This window comes from Adiantum capillus-veneris, chromosome 29 (assembly GCF_014529385.1).
Source record: "Adiantum capillus-veneris isolate H3 chromosome 29, ASM1452938v2, whole genome shotgun sequence".
Lineage (NCBI taxonomy): Eukaryota > Viridiplantae > Streptophyta > Polypodiopsida > Polypodiales > Pteridaceae > Adiantum > Adiantum capillus-veneris.
This window is the reverse complement of record NC_140959.1, coordinates 77,522,184-77,545,646: the sequence shown is the minus strand read 5'-3', so window position 1 is coordinate 77,545,646 and position 23,463 is coordinate 77,522,184. Positions and strand designations below refer to the sequence as shown.

The 23,463-nt window shown below is 45.9% G+C and overlaps 1 protein-coding gene across 1 annotated transcript in view; it reads left to right on the top strand.

The window, feature by feature from the left end:
- The first annotated feature begins 430 nt into the window (after window positions 1–430).
- Window positions 431–23,463, top strand: part of LOC147419444 (uncharacterized) — a 33,833-nt gene continuing 10,800 nt past the window's right edge. The window contains exon 1 of the mRNA XM_086506082.1: window positions 431–1,431. Within this exon, the coding sequence (XP_086362208.1) occupies window positions 848–1,431 (584 nt within the window). The 5' untranslated portion in view covers window positions 431–847. The remainder of the gene's footprint in view (window positions 1,432–23,463) is intronic.

Here is a 23,463-nt window from a genome sequence, read left to right as displayed (position 1 = left end):
GTGGTTGCAATTGCCACCCATGCATTATGAGGGTTGCCTTAACATTGCATGTGTTCACTTTGTACCAGCATGCTTTATGTATAAAAAAGCGATACATAACATCTGCCCTTGGCCGAGATCATCTTGACAAAACATATCTCACTAGCATGGCGTATACTTTATGTCCAAATCCTACCCTATTTTCTGTGGGTTCTTGCGTTTTGAGCATTAAATCCTCCTCCTCCTCTCTCTCTCTCTCTCTCTCTCTCTCCACCCCTTACTATTTCAACTTTGAGATTCCGATCTGCGTAAAAGGAATCATTAAACTATTTCTCACGAGAGACCCCCTTTGTGCCAGCGAGCTTCTCACCTCGGTAGCTGCTACGAGGTGCGCACACCACACCACACCCCCCCCCCCCCCCCCCCCCCCCCCCCCCCCCCCCCCCCGATCTTTCTGTGCTTCGGGGAAGCTCCAGAAACTAGCTTGTTGGCAGGGTTCAAGACCGTCACTTCGCAGATTCAATGCGTGTACCTCAGGTCGCCATGTAAATCTCACAGAGAAAATGTTGCAGCAGATTAGGTCGAGGAACATCTCCCCGCTATTGAAGCTTTCATTGTACTGATTCTTCCCCTCTTAAAACAGGTCTTGCACGCATTATTCGTGCAGATGTGTTGTGATGCAAGTAGGGGTTTGCCATGCCCTTTCCAAGGGAATGTGTTTATCTCTGCTCATTTTTCAGAGTCTCCATAACTATTGCAAGGTCCTTCTATACTTGAGCAGAGACAATTGATGCCGCATTTGGTAATCAACAGATATCTTTAAAGCCTGTAAGCAGAAAAAATTGCTTGCTGCATTCTCTTCTTGTGGATGCATCAATCACCAGGGTTCATCAGCGTGGGTGCTTCACGAGAGGATGGCATGGTTGCACCGTGCGTACCATTGTCTGTCAAACAACAGGAGAATGCTCACTTATGTATTCGAGAGAGGTCCCTCTCTGAAAGCCAAGCTCACGATGTGCTTGTTGCGAGTGGAACTACTTTGGCAACATCAAAGAGTTTGGCCCGGAATAGCCCCGCTGTAAATGCAAAGGTTATGGCAACAATTGGAGTTAGTCCACAAGATGAAGAGAATGGCTTGTGTCTCAATGGACATACACAGTGTTTTTGTAAACATGCAGAGAATGGTAGCTTAATTGAAGAACCCAAAACGGAAATGGAGGGTTTTATCATGAGAGAGCATGATATCGATGTTATTCGGGAACCTGTAACAGAAGTCAAATCTGCTGTTAAGGAAGCACCTGATGATTACAGAAATCTGCAGCCAAAATTACCAAGCAAGCAAGGGGATGATGGGACTGCTAATGACAACTCTGCACCACATCAGAAAAGGAGAGTTCAGTGGATCGACAATTTTGGAAAGGAGCTTGTTCAGGTGCTTGAATATGAAGCAAGGTACTTATCTGCTTGTTGGGTAACCTAAACATAGGGGCTTTGTGTGAAGGTTTCTCTGATTGTTTTCGGGAGTGTAAAGTACACTGAACGTGATATTTGTCGTTTATGTTTGTTCTGCCCCTCCCCCCCTTTGTCCCCCCCTTTGAGTATATGTTTTTTTGGGTTTCCAATTGTTAATATGGGTATTGCTTTCTTGGTATGGTCTAAAATGGATCTACCTGATTGGTGCCGCAGGTTGTTTTGCCTTTCTATGGATGTCAATATGATTCTCTCTCTCTTCTCTCTCTCTCTCTCTCTCTCTCTCTCTCTCTCTTTGTTTTGAATGTTTCGATCATTTATGGGACTTTTTCATAAAGAGCCTGGCGATATTATTTGATGAACTTATTCTTTCCAAAATGGGTACTGTCGGGCTTTTCTAGGATGTCATTTAGGCTCTGTATTATAGTGCTTTCAAATTATGGTTCCGAATATTCGCTTTAAGTTCTGGTCGTTCAGTGTTTGAAATTTGGCTGTCATCAGGCAATTTACCTTTTTTAAGTATAATAATCAAACCTTTTGCAGGGAAGAATATGAGAAATTTTAAGTCAGGGACAACGATTTATTTATTGCTTGCAATGTGCAAACCTACAATTGTCTTGGGGACAAGTAAAGCATTAGCTATTTGTATTGAGAGAGGGGGTGTATGTCTAAAGTTCTTGCTACATTCGTAGACTTTCTCAAATATGTCATCTCCATGACGCTCATTTTTAACTTTATGTTCAAAATGCTCATGGAATAAGACTGAGATTGCTAAATTGCTTCCATTCTGTGGTCAAGCTCATTTTTGGACACTTTTCAAGCTTTTATTGGATGATTGTTACATTCTTAAGCTGAACCCAAAAAGTCTTGAGGCCTCAGAGATGAGAAGCTGCCTTGTATCATAGTTGGCTTTCCTAAAGGTATCTTGTAGCTCCTATGTGATGTGCTCGAGGATTTGTAGAATAGAAGCATGAAATCGTATTCACTGTTTTCATAATTGGACCACAAGCAGCCGGCCTCCTTGTTGCCTTGTTAGTAGCCACTGTACAACCTGCCATGCTAGCAAGCCTCAAAACGTGTCGCGAATCTCGCTGTAAATCCCACTAGGTTTCATGCAACAGTGGACTCAGATTTGGGTTCGCCAGGCGGGGGCTCCAACTCAACTCTTTCTCCTCTCTTCTGATCAAGTATGGCGTGATAGGTTTTAGGGTTAGGGTTTTTGTGTGGAGGCCATAGATGCAACTGATCATTGCGTTCATTTGGCTTGTCATAGACTTTCTCTCTCTAGAAAGGTGGTCCATGCCAATCTCTCTACAAAGCGGGAATCATCTACATGCATTGGTTTTCTCTCTCTAGAATTTATTAATTTTCACTCTCTACATGCAAATTTTTGGTTTTTTCTACTGCAACTTCCTCTCTCTAAACGATTTTTCTCTCTGTAAAGCTGAATTTAGAATAGCATTAAATAAGCACTTTTCTTCTCTCTTTTTAGGGAAAAAGTAGAGGGGGAGGGGGAACTATTTTTGGAGAGTTTCTGCTTTTTGAGGATTCAATGTTGTAGAAGGTCCTCTAGGCATATAAAAGCAAAACTCTGGGGCATCACTTGTACACACAAAACTTGTAGACAAACGCTGTGTGGTTGCATGAGCACAAACTCTCGGATTTCAGCCTTTTGACTTCTTGTACGAGAAGCGTTCAACCAAGAAAGTTGTAAGGTGCAGCGGAAGTGAAAGTTGAACTTTGCTCAAGGTGAGTGCTCTGAACTATGCTCAAGGTTCCTTTTACTTAGGGAAGGGAGAGCCTTTCGTTCTTTAATGAGAGAGTGCGATGGGCACAAACAAACTGAATGGACATTGTGAGTGAAGGTGCTGAGACTGAGAGATAGAGAGGGAAGAGAATACGACATCAGGGATGTTGTAAAACCCTCCTCCAAGGGCCCCACTCTCGATGGCAAGAGTGGTCTACTATTGATTGCACAATCTAATAAAAGGCTCTGATGCTAGCTTGGGAGGCTATGATGCAATGAGTCTAAGTGCTGCGATGTCGAGGTCGACGGTGTGGACGACGAGGACGAGTCTAATGCTGAAAACCGGGTGCTTGAACGCTGAATTGCTGCTGTTGCAAAAACGCCACCTGTTGATAGCAAAAACGCTGATTTATGGCTGTTTCAAAATGTTGGTCATGGCTGAATTTGCTGCTGCAAAACGTTGGTTATATTGCTGTAAAACGCTGGTTCCACTGGTGTACAAACGTTGGATTTGAGGGGTCTAAAAATGCTGATCTGCTTGGTTGAAACCACCACCATGCAGGCTGAAAGCGCTGGCTTTTAGGCCTGAAAAACGCCAAGTCTCCAAGGCTGAAAGGCTAGGGGTTCTGGGGTGAAAACGCCATGTTCTTAGGGGTAGTCTTGCTTGAGAAGGTTGAGCAATTCTCCTGTTGCCTCTTCTGCCAAAAAGTGCTAGCTCTGGTTGGCTTATATATTATCTTATGCAAATTGCCCTACCCAGTTCCCAACAAAAGTCACTTAAAAATAATAAGTGAAAAATTTCAAAAATAGGGAAAATAGGTCTTCCGTCGTGTAAAATGATCCTGATGGAATTTGATGGGAATGTTGATGATCATGCTGTGTGCAACTAGAGGATATGCATCTAATCTAAGTGTCTGGGCATGCACGGTCTGCGAACAGACTCATAAAAGTGCCAGATCACTTCCTATTCTAGATTGACTTGATTGAACTGAAACCTGGTCATGTTGTAGCTTTTCCACGGACACATAGGGTTGGATGTGTCACGTGACAAAAGTAATACCCGAATGTGTCAGAATAGGCATGGAAGATGCAATGAAGACAAGAACTGGTCTCAATTCCGGCAGACACGCCAACTTTGATTTGGCTTGACTTTGATAAGATTCTCTGACAGAAGAGAACACTTGCAATGCCACATACATGAACAAGGCATGTGTGGAGAAAGAGATTGGACATTTGAGAGAGAGAGAGAGAGAGAGAGAGAGAGAGAGAGAGAGAGAGAGAGAGAGAGAGAGAGGAAAGGCTCTCCACACAACTGCTATTGCTACTGCCCTCTGCTCTTGTGCATCTAGCCATGAGACCAGTGACACAAGTTCAACATCGGTACTACCTCTAACATGTCCTAAGAGTACATATCTGGTGTATTTCCTCCTCGCTAGATGTAGATCTGGATGTAGATCTTAAATGAAAAACTTTATCACTGCATGATCATGTAGCGTATGTAAGGTTGCCCCGAGGAGGATACTGCATCGTAAGAGGATCTCCATGCACTGCCATTGTTGCCCTCTAAGAACGATAGTGCTGATCTGAAAAACGCCAATGGAACTAAGCACAAATGCTAGGGAAAGAACGTGCACTGCCTGCCAGCCTTGGCACCCAAGGCCCTCTTCCCCCCTCCCCCCTGTTAGAGTTTGGGCATCTCTCTTGGTTCATTCAGTCGGTCCCAGTTTCTCCGAAGGATAGGTGCTAGGGAATGAGGGCTGTTTTGTGGCTGTGCCAGACTTGTGTGAGGTAGGTCTCTCATGTCGGGCCATGTTTGCTATGTTTAGCTTGGGTTTTGGCTCTTTCCATTTGCTGAGTTAGGTCTTTGAGCGAGCTTTGGAGCGAGCTTTTTTTTTTTTTTTGGAGTGCTGCCCTCCCTACCTCCCCTTCCTCCTCTTGCCGCCCATGTGCTTCCTCCTCTTCCCTTCCTCCTCCTCCTGCTCCTCAGCCTCCTCCTCCAAAATCCTTCCTCTCCTCCACCTCCTCTCTCCATCTACTCCTCTAACCACCTTCCCTTCCTTCAGCTCCTCCTCTAGAAACCACCATTCCTTCCCTAAATTCCTCTTATCTCCTACTCCCTTCTTCCTCTCTCTTTTCTTAGTCACTTTATAACCCCTCCCTATCCCCCCCCCCTCTCTCTCTCTCTCTCTCTCTCTCTCTCTCTCTCTCACCCCCCCTCTCTCGTGCTGTCTTCCCTCTGCGTGAGTCTCTCGTTGTTCCCCCCCCCCCCCCCCCCCCCCCTCTCTCTCTCTCTCTCTCTCTCTCTCTCTCTCTCCCCCTCCCCCCCTTGCCTTCCCTCCCTTCCTGGAGTGAGCTCCACCCCTCTCCCCCCCCCCCTGTCTTCCCACTCTCTCTCTCTCACACACACACACACTAGGACGATAGGGAAGAGTGGCAAGGGTACTCTCTCTCTATCTCTCTCTCACACACACACACTAGGACGAGGGAAGGTTGGCAAGGGTAGAGAGAGAGAGAGAGAGAGAGAGAGAGAGAGAGAGAGAGAGAGAGAGAGAGAGCTATTTAAAAAAAATAAAGCACTAGCAATATCTCTAGTGCCTCCCTTTTTTTGTAAGAGGGAGAGAGGGGGGGAGAGAGAGAGTGATAGCGGGAGGGGAAGAGAGAGGGGGGGTGATTGGGAGGGAGAGAGCTAAAGAGAAGAGGGGTGGCAGGTGGAGAGAGAGTAGGACACTAGGAGAGAGAAAGAGAGGGAGCGGGGGTTGTACAGGGTGAGCCCGTCTTTCTTTAACAAAAAAAAAACAATACACTTCACACCTCTCCCTCACAATTTTGTCCCCCTCTTTTCTCTCTCCATAGTTACCTGGAACGAGAACGGGAGGGTCCCGAACGGGACGAGAATGGGGAGGAGAAGGGGGGCTCGCAATGGTTGACTAAAGTAAGGCTTGAATTACCTCCATTCAGCTTAGTCCCAAATCAACTCTTAAACAATCCCAAAATTGCCCCCAAATCTGCCCTCAAACTGCCCCAAATATGTCCCCCAAACAACCCCAAATCTGCCCCCAAATGCTTACTTTTGCCCGTTCCGCCATTCCGCTTTACGTTCCGCCTCGTTCCCCCCCGTTCCGGTTACACCTCGTTCCGGAACGGTGTTTCGTTCCCGACTCCGAGAACGGGACTCGTCCGGAACGCCGTTTCGGAACGTTTGGGCTATGTTCCGCCCGTTCCCTGTTACACTGTCTCTCTCTCTCTCTCTCTCCCTCTCTCTTTTTTTTTTCCTTTTGTTTTTTTGTTTTTTTGTTTTTTTTGTTTTTTTTTTGGAAAAATCAGGGCTGTATATTACTGAGTACAAGATAATCCCCAGCGGATGCCAAAATAGCTTATCACGTGGGGTGTACAAGTTGAATGTAAGGTTGAGAGCCACTATAGTGACAACTCGACTAGAATAATCTCATGGTGGTCTGTATGATGAGTGGAGGAGGAACCACTGAGGAGGCGCATAATGCCATGTAATCTGTCCACCTGTAAGTGTGAAGAAGAGTGGAGATCTTGCCCAACGCCGAAGGAAATCAAATCGATGAGCCTCGGCTGCTCTAGATGTACCTGAGGAAGAATCCGACTGCCAAATGAGGGTGTGAATGATGTCCAGCCAAATGGCAGTGAGGATATCCGGAAGGAGCTGAGGTGCCGCACTGAGAAAATGAAGACAACGAGCTCTCCAAACATTCCAGAGTGCAATGCTAGTGATGACTGAGAAGATTTCATCACGTGTCTGAGGATCCCCCTGCCAAGCAATCTGTGGTAACATAGCCAAAGTCCCTCTTCGGTAACTAGTCTCTCTCTCTCTCTATCTCCCCCCCCCCCCTTATTGATCTCTCGCCCACTGCATCCTTCTTTTTTCTTTCTTTGCCTCCTCTCACACTGTCGCTTGAGTCCCTCCAATCTCAATGAGAAATGAAATGAAATGCTATGCTAACTGTCTTCAAAAGGCTAAATGATCCATGCGACCAAACTGATACATTCTTGGTGGATCTAATACAATGTCTGGGTACAAAATAAAATGAGAGAGAGAGAGAGAGAGAGAGAGAGAGAGAGAGAGAGAGAGAGAGAGAGAGGTCCGCAAGGCAAGGGAAGGGTTGGGCGGGCGAGGGGGGGGACTATGAGAGGGGGAGAGTGGAGTGTAGTATCTTTTTTTTTTAAAGGGAAAGAAAGGGAGTGCAAAGGGTGCTTAGGCCAAAAAAAAGAAAAAAAAAGTCGCTATTGCTTTGGATGACTTTTTTTTTCTTTTTTTTTTTTGGCTTAAGCACCAGTGTAACAGGGAACGGGGGGAAGACGGCCCAAAGGTTCGGAAATGGCGTTCCGGACGAGTATCGTTCTTGAAACGGAGATGGGAACGGAACGCCGTTCCGGAACGGTGTTCCGACGATGTTCCGGAATGGGGGGAACGAGGCGGAGCAACGAAACGTGGGGCGGAACGGGCAAAAGTAGGCATTTGGGGGAAAAAAAGTGGGCTTTTGGGGGTAGATTTGGGGCTGTTCAGGGAACGTATTTGGTGCAGTTTGAGGGCAGGTTAGGGGGCAGATTTGGGAGCAGTTTTGGGGTTGTTTAGGAGTTTATTTGGGACTAAGCTGAATGGAGGTAATTCAAGCCTTACTTTAGGTGGACCGTTCCGGCCCTGGCCTTGTTCCCGTTCCGCCCCCCCCCCCCCCCCCCCCCTCCCTGTTCCCATCCTGTTCCGGACCCTCCCGTTCCCGTTCCCGTTCCGAGTAACTATGCTAAGCACCCCTTGCACTCCCTTTCTTTCCCTTAAAAAAAAAAAAAAGATACTACACTCCACTCTCCCCCTCTCACAGTCTCTCCCCCCCCCTCTCCCCTTCTCTCTCTCTCTCTCTCTCTCTCTCTCTCTCTCTCTCTCACTGCAAGTTCGAGAGTCTGAGTACCACACACTTCTAGAGTGCTTAGCTTTTGGTCACATGCAAACTTACTTCCTTCACATTTTTAGCCATGACCTAGACCTACACATTTTCCTCTCCCAGCCATAGTGTGGGCTCTCCATTGCGACTCTCATCACCACAATTTTGGACCATCAAGAATCACTCATCAGCGACACAAATACTACATCACATGTAACTTTATTCCCATATGTCATATTTGATGTCCGAGGACGATAATAAAATCTATCTATCTACCTCTCCCTCTCCGGTTGGCCCCTCCCTTCCCCCCCCCCCCCTCTCTCTCTCTCTCTCTCTCTCTCTCTCTCTCCCTTCTTTCTCTCTCATTTTCCTTTGTACCCATGTATTGTATTAGATCCACCAAGACTGTATCAGTTTGGTCTCATAGGTCACTTTTGCCTTATGAAAATTCTTAATATAGCATTTCATTCCATTTTAGTTAATACAACAATTCATTCCATTTCGTTTCATTTCTCTCTAGGGTTGGAGGGACTCGAGGGGTGGTGTGGTGAGAGTAAAGAGAGAGAGGGAATAGGGGGTGGGGAGAGTGGTGGCAAGGGGGGGAGGGGGGGAGAGAGAGAGAGAGAGGAAGGGATAGGGAGAGTAGGATAGGAGGATATATATATATATATATATATATATATATATAGAGAGAGAGAGAGAGAGAGAGAGAGAGAGAGAGAGAGAGAGAGAGAGAGAGAGAGAGAGAGAGAGAGGTCCTTGGCTACTCCACTGGAGGGAGGGCCGGCAATGGGCGGTGGTGGTAGGAGTAGGGGCGGCACATGGTGGTAGTAAGTTAGCAGCACTAACCACCAGTGGTGGGCTAGGGTGGTGGGTGTTGATGGTTGCTAAGGGGCGGCAATGGGAGGTAGTGATGGTGGGATGAAAAAAAAAAAAGCTCGCTCCAAAGCTCGCTTCGTTGAGCTCGCTCCTTAACCGTCCCCCCACTTGCTCCCTATTTTTCCCCTATTTACCAAGTCGTGGGGTTGGAGGTGTGGGTTGGGCAGGCTGAGCATAGGCCTATATAGGCAGCCAAGGGGGATCACATTCTGCAGTGCATTCAACCCCAATTCAGGGGCGCCCTCTCATGGGCACCCTAGGGGGTAGCATGAGGAGGTCACCAACAGGCAATCCTAGCGTTTTCACCACCAACAGCTCTAGCGTTTTTCCTTCGCAACCCCAACGTTTTCCCAGGCAGTCCCCAACGTTTTTGGTGGGCAGCCAGGGGAGGTTTGCAGATGATGGTGGTATCCTTGTGGTGGCAATCCCTTGCTAAGACAGACATGGGTACCTTGTCCTGTTGGCATCTTAGTCAGAGGCATAGCACTATCCTCTTGTTCCAGCCTAGGTGTAATGTGCAATGGAAGTGAATGATGGTGCAAGCTCAGATTGAGTGATCATTGAGTGCTCAAGATTCCTTTTACTTAGAGGAAGGGAGAGCCTTCCTTAGAGAGAGACTGTGCAATGACTAAAACAAAGAGTGGAAACTGTGAGAGAATAGCGTCGAGAGTGCTAGAGAGAGAGAGAGAGAGAGAGAGAGAGAGAGAGAGAGAGAGAGAGAGAGAGAGATGACACCAGATGGGGTCGCAAACCCCCCTCCAAGGCCCCCCCTCTCTATTGCTAGAGAGGTATTTGCTTTAGATTGCACAAAGGTCTGGTACAATGCTTCTAAATGTTGTGGTACTTGATGACGACGACGTCGACAACGATGCTCCCTAGCACAATGCCGTACCGGCATTGCTTTGGCATTACCTGTTCACACTTGTTCGGCCATTTGGCCCGACACAAATAATTTAATTGACTTATCCTAAGGCCTTTTCTTGAAAATAATCATAGGCCTTAGGTCACTATTCTAAGGACCCCATCTCATTCTTGTGCTTGCATTGACGCTCATAATTTTCTGGCTTGGAATCTGAGGCTATTGTCTACCCCTTTATAAAGGCCGATTTCCCAATCACTAGGGCTTCAGGGTATATTTTTGCTAGAGTCCCGCTAAGGTTTTCTATGTTGCATTCATGCACACTTGAGGCCCTAGTACTACTAGTGAAACCGGCCTGTTCAATCCAAAAAGGGCGGTAGACTTTACTTCAAACCTTGATTTAGCTTTCACCCATTATTAGTCGTCTATTTTACCTGTACTTTCAAGACACAACAAAGGGGAGAGGGATACAGGCTGCTAGATTGCACCTGTATGAGTAGACAGACACCAGATTGGCCCCTAACTTAGGCGCCCCTTTCGGTATTTCTTTATTGTTCAAAAGAGGGAATAAACGCTGTGGTTCCCTACAAGCTGCCCCGCACAAACTCGGCTGAATTTCCACTGTTCCAGCCCGATTTCGGCAGCATAACTGTACTAGAACCCTTCACGGTCAGTATTCCCACGCATTAAATGACTTTCCCGACGCATACGGGCACTTTGCAATACCTGGCAAGAATCTGCAGCACGCTGAATTCTCTGTTTTCAGCCCTGAAAATGCGCCAGATCACTTGTACAGCGGTCCCCTTGCGTCCCCGAACCTCCTGGGGGTATTAGGGTCCGTTTAGGGCCAAAACCCTAAACCTGCAAAAATACACAGCAGGCTGTAATTTACTGTCTCGGGCTCCGTTTCGCGTGCCGGTCGCATCCTTAGCAAGTCCTTGAGCTCCCGCACCTGTAGGGCTACTTGCCCTTTGAATCGGACGAGATTTCTGGCGTGAAACCTCTCCGAATTCACCTGTACCTGCGGGGGGATTAGCCGCTAGCTAATCCAGTACCTGTGCAAGAGGCTCTTGCCTCGGCAATCGCGCATGAACCCACACAACTGTACATTGGTCAAATGAGGAGCCCACTAGAGGGGCATAACATACTGCCAAAGGGGGGAGAGAGGACAGTGCGTAGCGTGCAGGGCATCACTCCTGGCACCGCACTGTGCATAAGAGGGAAAGCAAGCACTCCATAGCTCTTAACCTGTGACAAATCTGAAAATGAGGCTCTCCCCCTCCTAAATTCAGCGCCACTTCTTGTTGCATGAGGCAAGTGCACCAGAAGGTGCCACTTGGCACATTTATAAGCATTTTCCTGTTTCGGGGTTGCCGTCTAAAAATATCCCAACCGGTTGCCCAGTTGACTTAACGGCAGAGTAAGAAAATGTTCCCCTTGTCATTCCGGAGGTAATGATGTCAACACATTTTCAGGTCTCAAAATAGCAGTTCCCTAAATTTTAGGAGATGCTGCCATTGTATCTTTCTAGGTCATCCGACCCTCTTTGTACACTGCGGCCACATCCAGAACTGAAATGTAGCCTCTGTAGCAAAGGGGCTAGTCAATGACCCCACTTGGCTAACCATAGTCCTTGTCCAACCTTAGTGCTCTCTTGCCCTCAGGCCTGGACTCCCTCTGAACAGTTCCACACTAGCTATGCAATGCAGGGCAGTTAGATTTCCCGAGGGGTGTTTCCAAAAAGTGAAAGTAAATAGATAATAAGAAAGAAATCAACAAAAAGGATAGATAGTAGTCACACGCTTGTGACAACTAGCTCTATTTTGATGTGCACACAACTAAATAAATAACTATTTTTTTAATAAAGAAATTAATTATTTACAATAAGTGACATTGTTACATCTCTCTTGGTTCTAAACAATTGACCTCAACTGTAGAGCGTCAACATAATTGTGTAGGATGTCTGGGTAATCCTTGAGGTCTGATCGAGTCATCCACTTTGCATCTAAAAGGGTTTTATTCTTAAACTTGACTAAATACTTTTGATGTAGTCTCCCTGACTTTAGTTGTCTCTCTGAGTGGTGTATTATCTGTTCTAGTTGAAGGATTTCCTCAGTCTCTTCGACTTATGGAGGATCTTCTTGTACAGGAACCACTAGAGAAGGACCAACATATGGTGGGAGGAGACTTACATGAAAAGCATTATGGATGCGCCAATGAGAAGGCAAATCAAATCTAAAAGTCACTTCATTGACTTTTTATCTGTAATTTTGAAAGGGCCGTAAAATCTATGGGAAAGTTTAACAACCTTCCCTTAAGTGTAAACTAAGTTTTAAATTGCAATTCATATACTCAAGAGAATTTGGTGAGGGAGAGAGAGTAGCTTGACACATCATTGGGGACCGAAGCTAGGCTGGTCCCCCCCCATAAAGAGAATATCTTTATTACTATGGAAAATCTTTACAAGCACAGGAATGAGACATCGCCCGTCCTCTATTCTTCTGTGTTTTGATCTAACTACTGACTGAGAGAGTGTTTCCACTCTCTTTCTGCTAAGAGGACTTTCCCTCTTTTGCAAGTCTTGTGGGAAGCTTGTCAGAGTGTGCAACGGAAGGTGAGAGAGAGAGAGACAATGACACGAGAGAGAGAGAGAGAATACATGACAGGAGACAGATGATGGAAAGGCTGGCAACCCAATAACTCCAGATGGCAAACTCTACATGATGATGAGACAATACAATGAGGGTGCCCCGCCTCCTATATATAGGAGAATAGGGGTTGGTCGGGCAATAATCCTCAATATAGCCCAATGACCTAAAAATATGACCCTCCAATATAAATGGGGGAATATGTGACCAAAACAGGTGATCGTCCACCATAGTAGACAAGAGGATAGGATAAGCAATCCATCCATGTAGAGATCGTATTATCTGCAATCTTCCGAGGGAGGAGTCGTCTCAAGTGTATATATAAGTTGCAATATGATATGTCGTTCCATGGCAGACACACAATATTGGACAAAAGAGTCGGAGGAGATCTTGGGGAAAGTCAACCTGTAGGAGCACATCCATCACCGGGGTCTGGACAAAAAATCTAAGAGAGAGTCTGCAAGTGCAAGTCGTGAAGACACGCAACATAGGAGAATCCCCCCCGTGGGAAAGTAATGGAATGTGGTAAGGTTAAGGACGGTTGGGAGGATGCATCGGGAAGAAATACCGGTGTTGTAGAAGTCATAGCCGCGGAATAGACCAGCAAAGCAAGGATCATCCAAGAGGTCTTGTAACAAACTGATGACGTGTCAAAGCCTAAAGAATGGAGCCAACTTACAGATGACGTGGCTGCCCGAGAGCAGAAATCCTAACCCTAATTTCTGTCAGAAACCCTAACTGATGAAACCCTAATTTTGAAAACCCTAACCCTAGAACTTGCAAACCCTAATTCTAAAAATCCTAAGAAGAACAAGTAACAGAAGAAGAAGTCCTACCAACTTATGGAGACCCCGTCCGATGGGGCTCCAAGTGAAATAAAGGTATTAAAAATAAAGCAGAACACGCTCAAAAGACTTTGCACATCAAAATATGATGATGTGGCACCTTGTACGGACGTTTTGGAATTCGTGGCGGATTTTTAGGAAAATCCCGAAATTTTAGGAAAGTGATTTTTTGGGGTCAGCTTGGCCTTTAAATATGAGCCTTGGGGGCTCTCTCTGGCACTCTTTAGCACACAGATTGCAGAGCAGGTACTCCTCGGCTGTTGTACTTTGCGAATCAGCAGTAATATAAAGAAATACCGAAAAGGGTGCCAAGGTTTGGGGCCAATACTCTTTGGGGTGGAATTCCGCCACTCCGTGTTGCGTGTCGTCTCTCTCTTTCAGTTCAGTTGTTAATGAAGTGCTAAAAGTTTGCTCAGTCTATTCTTTTCTATTGGCACGTGGTGCCCGCCTTGTGACAGTGGTATCAGAGCATCAGGCGTGTGCTTTTTTGAAAGCATACGGGTCCTACAAAAGAGCAGATAGAGCTTTATTCGAGACTTATTAGCCACTCCCAACCCGGACTTATTAGCCACTCCCAACCCGGACCTATTAGCCACTCCCACCCATACTTCATCGCGCATCGGGCGTGCTCCCGTCTTCACCGCTCATGTCTTACAGGGCATAAGCCAATTAAGATCACTTGCAAGAGAAGGATCCAGATTTGTTTCAAGACACTGTTTTTCTCAGAAGTAGTGCCATGCAGATGTTGATGTCGACAGCTACGAAGCAGCATACTCCAAGTACTTGGCAAGCTTTTAAGAAAAAACAAAAAATTTTGCCCGAAGTTATATGGTTTCTGACATCTTCCTTCGGAGTGCAACTTTTGGCAGAGTGGGGTATCCTGAAATGCTTGGCATGGAAACCCTAGCAGATTATAACTTGAAATTTCTTGACATCTCTCAGTAGATGTCTCTTCACGAGCAGATGACCTTGGAGATCCAGTGCGATTGCTATCTTGGGACTACCATTGTCGCTAACGAAAACACTGTTTGTCCAAGAGCTGATGGACCATGCTGTGCTCGGCTACGACCTTATGGAATGAACCTAACCCTAATTTTTGGTGCAGGTTTCAGGATGGAAAGTCAATCGACTTTTCGAGCTCGACTGATGTCGAGATTGCTTTTTAAGTTTGAGTTTTGTTTGATCTTGTTTGGTGATCCTGTTTGAAATGGATGGTATCTATTTTGAACCTGTTTTGGTGCCGATTTGAATTGTTTGACTCTGGTTTGATATTGGTTTCAATGATTGGTGATTTTACTCCCGGGTGGAGAAGTGAGAAATATTGTTTTGCTATTGTTTGAACCTCAGAACGACGTAGGCCGATGCCTGGGGAGCGTTTCGTTGTATGTTTGAAAATCTCTGAACGACGCAGGCGGATGCCTGGGGAGCGTTTGATTGTATGCTTGTAAAATAATTGTTGTTGTGACTCCCGGCCCGGACCTGGATGGTTATGCGGGAGGAGTATTAAGAAGTCTGAGCAGTGGTTATTCTCAGCACCTCCAAACGACGCAAGCTGCGGTCAGGGGGCCGTTTGGTTGTAAAAGGCCTCTATATCTCCCGGCTCGGATCTTTTTAGGTTATGCAGGAGGAATGATGAGGGAGTCCTTGAATATCTCCCGGCCCGGACCTTGTTAGGTTATGCGGGAGGAGTGTTCATCAGTGGCTTTATGTTTCTATGTCTTGTAACATGCATATGTGTGCATTTGTGTTGCATTGTGATGTGCCAACCACTGAATATTCCTAATTGGATGAGATTGCCTGGGCATGTAATTTTAGTGCATCAAGACACTCGTGGAAGATCAGTACGGTCTGGGTGTGATGGCTAATTTTACTACGCCGGAATATCAAGAGTTCCGATGTGGACGAAAGGAGAAGCTAACTCCTTGATCAAAACAGCCGAAAGGAGAAGCTAACTCCTTGATCAAAACAGCCGAAAGGAGAAGTTAACTCCTTGATCGAAAGAGCAGAACGGAGAAGCTAACTCCTTCATAAAAAGAGCGAATTGATTGTCCCTCGGAAATTTTTGAGCTAACTTGAGTTGTTTTGCAGATATGCTGTAATCGCGGACAATTACTCTCTTTCAAGAAGGGGAGATGTAACAAACTGCTGACGTGTCAAAGCCTAAAGAATGGAGCCAACTTACAGATGACGTGGTTGCCCGAGAGCAGAAACCCTAACCCTAATTTTTGCCAAAAACCCAACTGTTGAAACCCTAATTTTGGAAACCCTAACCCTAAAACCTGCAAACCCTAATTCTAGAAACCCTAAGAAGAACAAGTAACAGAAGAAGAAGTCTTGCCAACTTATAGGGACCCCGTCTGATGGGGCCCCAAGTGACATAAAGGCATTAAAAATAAAGCAGAATACGCTCAAAAGACTTTGCACATCAAAATATGATGATGTGGCACCTGTGCGGACGCTCCAGAATTCGCGGCAGATTTTTAGGGAAATCCCAAAATTTTAGGAAAGTGACTTTTTGGGGTCAGCTTTTCATATTTGATGCTTTTAGGCTTTGGGCCTTTAAATATGAGCCTTGGGACCCTCTCTGGCACTCTTTAGCGCGCAGATTGCAAAGCAGGTGCTCCCCGGTTGTTGTACTTTGTGAATCGGCAGTAATATAAAGAAATACTGAAAGGGGCGCTAAGGTTTGGGGCCAATACTCTCTGGGGTGGAATTCCGCTACTCCGTGTTGCGTGTCATCTCTCTTTTGGTTCAGTTGTTAATGAAGTGCTAAATGTCTGCTCAGTCTGTTCTTTTCTATTGGCACGTGGTGCCCGTCTTGTGACAGGTCTTCACTATGTAAGTAGGGGTTGTCACTCCGTCTCTATGTTCATCTACATTGCATACACAGTCTTTAGAGACGACAAGATTTTTTCCCTTCACTTTACATAGAATGGGTATGTTCATGGTTTTGTGTTGGAAATTGTTTCAGGAATTTTCAGCCATGGAGATTCTTGAAGATGAAAGAAGTAGGATACTCGACGAAGTTGAAGCATCGAAGGAGCCACAGAAGACTTTGTGTCGCTTTCGGCGTGGCCCAAAGAAGCAAGGGTTGCAGACTTTTATGAAGTTCAAGTATTGCACGACCGACCTACACATCAGAGTGGGCCGGCGAAGAGTCCCTTCCAGGATTCTGGATGCTATTGGCTATCTCCCTCGACGCCATACAGTTCGGTACCAGTACCTCACTTTGAAAAGGAGGGGATGTCACGTGACACATCCAACCCTATGTGTCTGTGGACAAGCTACAGCATGATCAGGGTTTAGTCAGTCTAGATTAGAAGTGATCTAGCACTTTTTGTGAGTATTCCTTGACCGTGCATGCCCAGTCACTTAGTGTAGATGCATATCCTCTGGTTGCACACAGCATGATCATCAGAATTTCCATCAGAATCCATTAGAATCAGTTAGGGGAATTTTCTAGTGCATTTAGCCTATTTTCCCTATTTTTGGTATTTTTCACTTATTATTTTTAAGTGACTTTCCAACAAAAGTAGGTAGGGCAATTTTGCTAAGTTAATATATAAGCAAACCCAAGTTAGCACTTTCTGGCAGAAGAGGCAGCAGGAGCTTCCGGCTCAACAGGCATTCTTCTCAGCAAGAACCCTCAAGCGCCAAGCTTCCCATAGCCTAGCGTTGTTGGACACCCTCAACACTTCCCCATCCCTAGCGTTTTGGTCTTCACGAGCAGTCCCCAACTCCTGGCGTTTGCAGAGTCCCATGATCGTCAGCCATTCTCAGAACCCCAGCGTTTTCATCAACAATAGCAGCAGTCCCATATTTGCATAGCGTTCTACTAACGCTACAAAGGCAGCCCAACGTTTTTGGTTTCAGCCATAAATGCAGCAGATGTTCAGTGTTTTTCAGCATTCCACACGATAGCAGATCCAACCCTAGTTGGTTGCAGAGGATCTCTAAATTCAGCCCTCGAAAACGCAGCCAAAACAGTCATTTTCAACCACCGAAACAGTCACGAATTTCAGCAGATAGAAGATCACAGATTTCAGCCCTAAAGTCGTCGTCGTCATCACCATCGTCGTCATTGGCATAGTCCCAGGTTGCATCAGTCCATTGCATCGTCATTGTACCACTTTGTGCAATCAATAAGTAGACCACTCTCGTCGACGAGAGTGGGGCCTTCGGAGGAGGGTTTTACAACGTCTCTGGTGTCGTATCTCTCATCTCTCTCTATCTCTCAGTCTCATACACTTGCACGCACAGTGTCCATTCACTTGTTTGTGATCATAGCATTCTCTCATTAAGAACGGAAGACTCTAGCTTCCATAAGAACAAAACGGAACCTTGAGCACAGTTCGGAGCACTCATCTTGAGCAAAGCGCAAGCATTCATTCTGCTGCACCTAACATTAAGGTAAGGTGCTGTCCATGCCAAAAAACGCAGCAAAAAGAGGCTGAAAAACGCTGCTGTAAATAGGGTATTCAGCAGTCCACTTAGTGTCAAAAGGCACTGGATGCCGGAGCTTGGGGCAAGAGGACGGGAGGGGCACTAAATAATCGGCTGAAAATCAGCAAAACAGTCCCAAATCTGAAGTAGAAGGTCCAAAAGTTGGTACGGGCAACAATGGAAGAAGCCTCAGGTTGCCAAGGAGGTGTAGATCCGGCAAGGAAGAAAGGCATCCAATCACTGAGGTGACCAAGCTGAAAACGCTAGGTGTAGGAGATCTCCCTTTGCTGCAAAAACGCTAGCTGTATCAAAAATGCAAGTTAGCCAAAAAACGCTGGCAGCCAGAGGTGTGTGAGAGGAAAGCGCTGGTGGAGGGGAGGAGGTTGGTGATGGAGAGGAGAGCAGAAGAGGCCTCAATTCACAAAACGCTAGGGCCGAGAGCAAAAACTCTGCTGCCAGGAAAAAACGATGGTGGAGGAAAGGCACTTCTTCGCGATGAAACTCCTCGCAACAGCCTCCTCGCTGATGGCGATGGCAAATCTAGCACCCTTGTGCTCTGATACCATGTCAGAGTGTGCAGCGGAAGGTGAGAGAGAGAAAGAGACAATGGCACAAGAGAGAGAGAAGAGACATGACAGGAGACAGATGGTGGAAAGACTGACTGGCAGCCCAATAACTCTAGATGGCAAACTCTACATGATGATGAGACAATACAATGAGGGTGCCCCCCCTCCTATATATAGGAGAATAGGGGTTGGTCGGGCAATAATCCTCAATATAGCCCAATGACCTAAAAATATGACCCTCCAATATAAATGGGGAAATATGTGACCAAAACAGATTTGAAGTGGGAAATGTGCCGAACAACCCTAAGTGTGCTTGAGATCCCTATCCAACAGGTGTACGGGTGGCCAACCCACAACCAAAGGGCCAGTGTACGTGAGTGGTGAGGAGCAGTGTGCGAAGCATCTGGAGATGAATAATCTAACAAAGCTTTCACAAGGAAAGTCTATCTTCCACACAGCTTGTCGGAAGCTCTCTCAACGGAGAGCTATCTTTCGCTATGTGTTGCCCTTCATGCACAATCATTCATGCATCGAACTCAAGAGAGAAACAAGCAAAATGCACGCACATATGCTTGCTGTAATTTTCTGCACATAACTAGAAATTCTTACCTGTGCGCGCTCCTACACCGAAACGGAGACCTTGTTTGCGATGGAATCACACCAAACCTTGCGTAGACGTAGGATAGATAGGGAGGAGTGAAATTCTTTGAGTGCTCCGCTGAAATAGAGGTGATTAGGGGCTGAAAACAGAGAATTTACAGCCACCGTACTCTACGGAGAGAGTGCCTGTTGCAACTTCTCGCGACGAATCTTCTTTAAAAGGTGGCTATGATTGTGATAGCCCTTGTTCTAGACAATGGGAGCACGAAGCAACCATATACGTCGCAAGGGGCTGCTCTCAAGCTTCAATGGAGGGCTCCAACGCGTAGAGCACGCTCGCATTTTGTTTGGGGGGGGGGGGGGGGGGGGAGGGGCACTGCCAACTTGTGAAGACGGGGAGAGGCTCCACTTTTATGACTCTAGCAGGAAGGGGGGACACTAGGAGATGAGGGAAGGTGAGAGAGCAAGAGAGAGTGAGATTGCATGGGAAAGTGGACCACTTGGCACACTTTCTCATTAAAAACTCTAACCCTTCAACTTTCACATTTGAAAACTTTAAAAGTTCCTAAGCTATTAATGAAATGTGCAATTTAACTCACAACTGCACACATGAATGCTGTTTATGAAAACGTTAGTTGCTCCCCAACACATAGTCGTACCGGCACTGCTCCAGCATTACTTGGTCGCACTTGTCCGGCCATTTGGCCCCGCACAAATAATTTAACTGATCTATCCTTAGGATCACTGTTCTAAGGACCCCATCTCATTTCTAATAAATAATTTAATTATTTACAAAAACTGACATTGTTACATCCCTCTTGGTTCTAAACAATTGACCTCAACTGTAGAGTGTCAACATAACTGTGCAAGATGTCTGGGTAGTCCTTGAGATCTGACTAGTCATCCACTTTGCATCTAAAGGGTTGTAATTCTTGAACTTGTGTCATAAGACGGGCACCATGTGCCAATAGAAAAGAAGAGACTGAGCAAATTTTTAGCACTTCAATAACAATTGAAATAGAGAGAGACGACACGCGACACGGAGTGGCGGAATTCCACCCCAGAGAGTGTTGGCCCGAAACCTTGGCGCCCCTTTCGATATTTCTTTATATTGCATCAACACAGTACAAGCCGGTACTCCAAACACTGCACCTTCTTCGGGAAGCATGCCAGAGAATGAGCCCTAACCTCATATTTAAAGGCCCTTGGCCTAAAAAGTAGTTACAGTAAAAAGCCTTCAAACTCAAAAGCATCTGGTCCAAAAGCAAAGCCAAAAAGCTGCTAGTGTAAATCACGGAAATCCGTATAGCTGCCACGTCATTAGCCAGCGCAAATTGCGCCGTACAGCCTGCCACGTCATCATGCTAGTGCAATTTTCGAAAATCTGCGACGTCATCAGTTTTGGCGTGTGTCCGGATCCTGCTTTATTTTAATCCTTTGTGTCACTTGTGGCCCCATCGGACGGGGTCCCCATAAGTTGGTAGGACTTCTTCTTCTGTTACTTGTTCTTCTTAGGGCTTAGGCCCCTCGACCGGCATCTGTAAGTTGGCTCCATTCTTTAGGCTTTGGCACGTCAGCAGTTTGTTACATCTCCCCTTCTTGAAAGAGAGTAATCGTCCACGATTACAACATATCTGCAAAACAACTCAAGTTAGCTCAAAAAAATTTTCGAGGGACATTTCGAGGGACTGTGCTCTTTTTATTAAGGAGTTAGCTTCTCCTTTCTGCTCTTTTGATCAAGGAGTTAGCTTCTCCTTTCAGCTGTTTTGATCAAGGAGTTAGCTTCTCCTTTTGTCCAGATAGAAACTCTTGATATTCCGGCGTAGTAAAATTAGCCATCACACCCAGACCGTACTGATCTTCCATGGGTGTCTTGATGCACTAAAATTACATACCCAGGCAATCTCATCCAATTAGGAATATTCAGTAATTGACACATCACAATGCAACACAAATGCTCACATATGCATGTTACAAGACACAACAAACAGCGCCGTTGAGCACTCCCTGGGACAAACAGTCTGCGCTATGAAGCTACTCAACGACTACCTCGTCACTCCTCCCGCAAATAACCTAAAAAGGTCCGGGCCATGAGCTCAGAGGACTGTACAACCAAACGCTCCCCAGACCGCAGTTTGCGTCGCTTGGAGGTTCAAGCATGCACCCAAACGCTCCCCAGGCATCAGTCTGCGTCATTCGAAGGTTTTCTAGCATACAATAAAACGCTCCCCAGGCATCGGCCTGCGTCGTTGCTAGGTTCAAACAATACCAAAATAGTATTTCTCACTTCTCCACTTGGGAGTAAAAATCACCAATCAATGAAACCAGTATTGAAACCAGAGTCAAACATTTCAAATCGGCACCAAGACAAGTTTAAAACAGATAGCATCCATTTCAAACAAAGTGTAAACAATACTTTCTCAAACAATGTTCAAAAGTATCTAACTAGAAAACAACTAGAGAGGTCATTCAGGGTTTTGTTCGGACAATCGAACTTTGAGGGCAACGGGCTTGCCCTTTTGCATCATTTGGTTCGGTTCGGTTCAGGATGTGGAGAGTTGCATCATTCTTGTCATGCCAGGGCATGCCCAAGAGAACGTCTCAATTGCCCAACTTCATAATGTGGAAATCAGCTTTTCCATGATAATCTTGTATAGTCACTGGAAGTGCACCAATGAGCGGTACCACTTTCTGAGTTTGCCCTGTGGCTAGCTAAGCTTCAATTTCTCCACCTGAGCCCTAACCTCATATTTAAAGGCCCTTGGCCTAAAAAGCAGTTACAGTAAAAAGCCTTCAAACTCAAAAGCATCTGGTCCAAGAGCAAAGCCAAAAAGCTGCCAGTGTAAATCACGGAAATCCGTATAGCTGCCACGTCTTCAGCCAGCGCAAATCGTGCCGTATAGCTTGCTACGTCATCATGCTAGCGCAATTTTCGAAAATCTGCGACGTCATCAGTTTTGGCGTGTGTCTGGATCCTGCTTTATTTTAATCCTTTGTGTCACTTGTGGCCCCATCGGACGGGGTCCCCATAAGTTGGTAGGACTTCTTCTTCTGTTACTTGTTCTTCTTAGGGTTTAGGCCCCTCGACCGACATCTGTAAGTTGGCTCCATTCTTTAGGCTTTGACACGTCAGTAGTTTGTTACATCTCCCCTTCTTGAAAGAGAGTAATCGTCCACGATTACAACATATCTGCAAAACAACTCAAGTTAGCTCAAAAGAATTTCCGAGGGACATTTCGAGGGACTGTGCTCTTTTTATTAAGGAGTTAGCTTCTCCTTTCTGCTCTTTTGATCAAGGAGTTACCTTCTCCTTTCGGCTGCTTCAAAACTCTTGATATTCCGGCGTAGTAAACTAAGCCATCACACCCAGACCGTACCGATCTTCCACGGGTGTCTTGATGCACTAAAATTACATGCCCAGCTAATCTCATCCAATTAGGAATATTTAGTAATTGACACATCACAATGCAACACAAATGCTCACATATGCATGTTACAAGACACAACAAACAGCGCCGCTGAGCACTGCCCTGAGACAAACAGTCTGCGGTATGAAGCTACTCAACGATTACCTCGTCACTCCTCCCACAAATAACCTAAAAAGGTCCGGGCCATGAGCTCAGAGGACTGTACAACCAAACGCTCCCCAGATCGCAGTCTGCGTCGCTCGGAGGTTCAAGCATACAACCAAACGCTCAACAGGCATCGGCCTGCGTCGTTCCTAGGTTCAAACAATACCAAAACAATATTTCTCACTTCTCGACTTGGGAGTAAAAATCACCAATCAATGAAACCAGTATTAAAACCAGAGTCAAACATTTCAAATCGGCACCAAGACAGGTTTAAAACAGATAGCATCCATTTCAAACAAAGTGTAAACAATACTTTCTCAAACAATGTTCAAAAGTATCTAACTAGAAAACAACTAGAGAGGTCATTCAAGGTTTTGTTCGGACAATCGAACTTTGAGGGCAACAGGCTTGCCCTTCTGCATCACGATGATGGTTCGGTTCTGGACGTGGAGAGTTGCATCCTTCTTGTCGTGCCAGGGCATGCCCAAGAGAACATCGCAATTGCCCAACTTCATAATGTGGAAATCAGCATGCCACGTTATCATGCTAGCGCAATTTTCGAAAATTTGCGACGTCATCAGGTTTGGCGTGTGTCTGGATCCTGCTTTATTTTAATCCTTTGTGTCACTTGTGGCCCCATCGGACGGGGTCCCCATAAGTTGGTAGGACTTCTTCTTCTGTTACTTGTTCTTCTTAGGGTTTAGGCCCCTCGACCGACATCTGTAAGTTGGCTCCATTCTTTAGGCTTTGACACGTCAGTAGTTTGTTACATCTCCCCTTCTTGAAAGAGAGTAATCGTTCACGATTACAACATATCTGCAAAACAACTGAAGTTAGCGCAAATTTTTTTTCGAGGGACATTTCGAGGGACTGTGCTCTTTTTATTAAGGAGTTAGCTTCTCCTTTTTGCTCTTTTGATCTAGGAGTTAGCTTCTCCTTTCGTCCAGA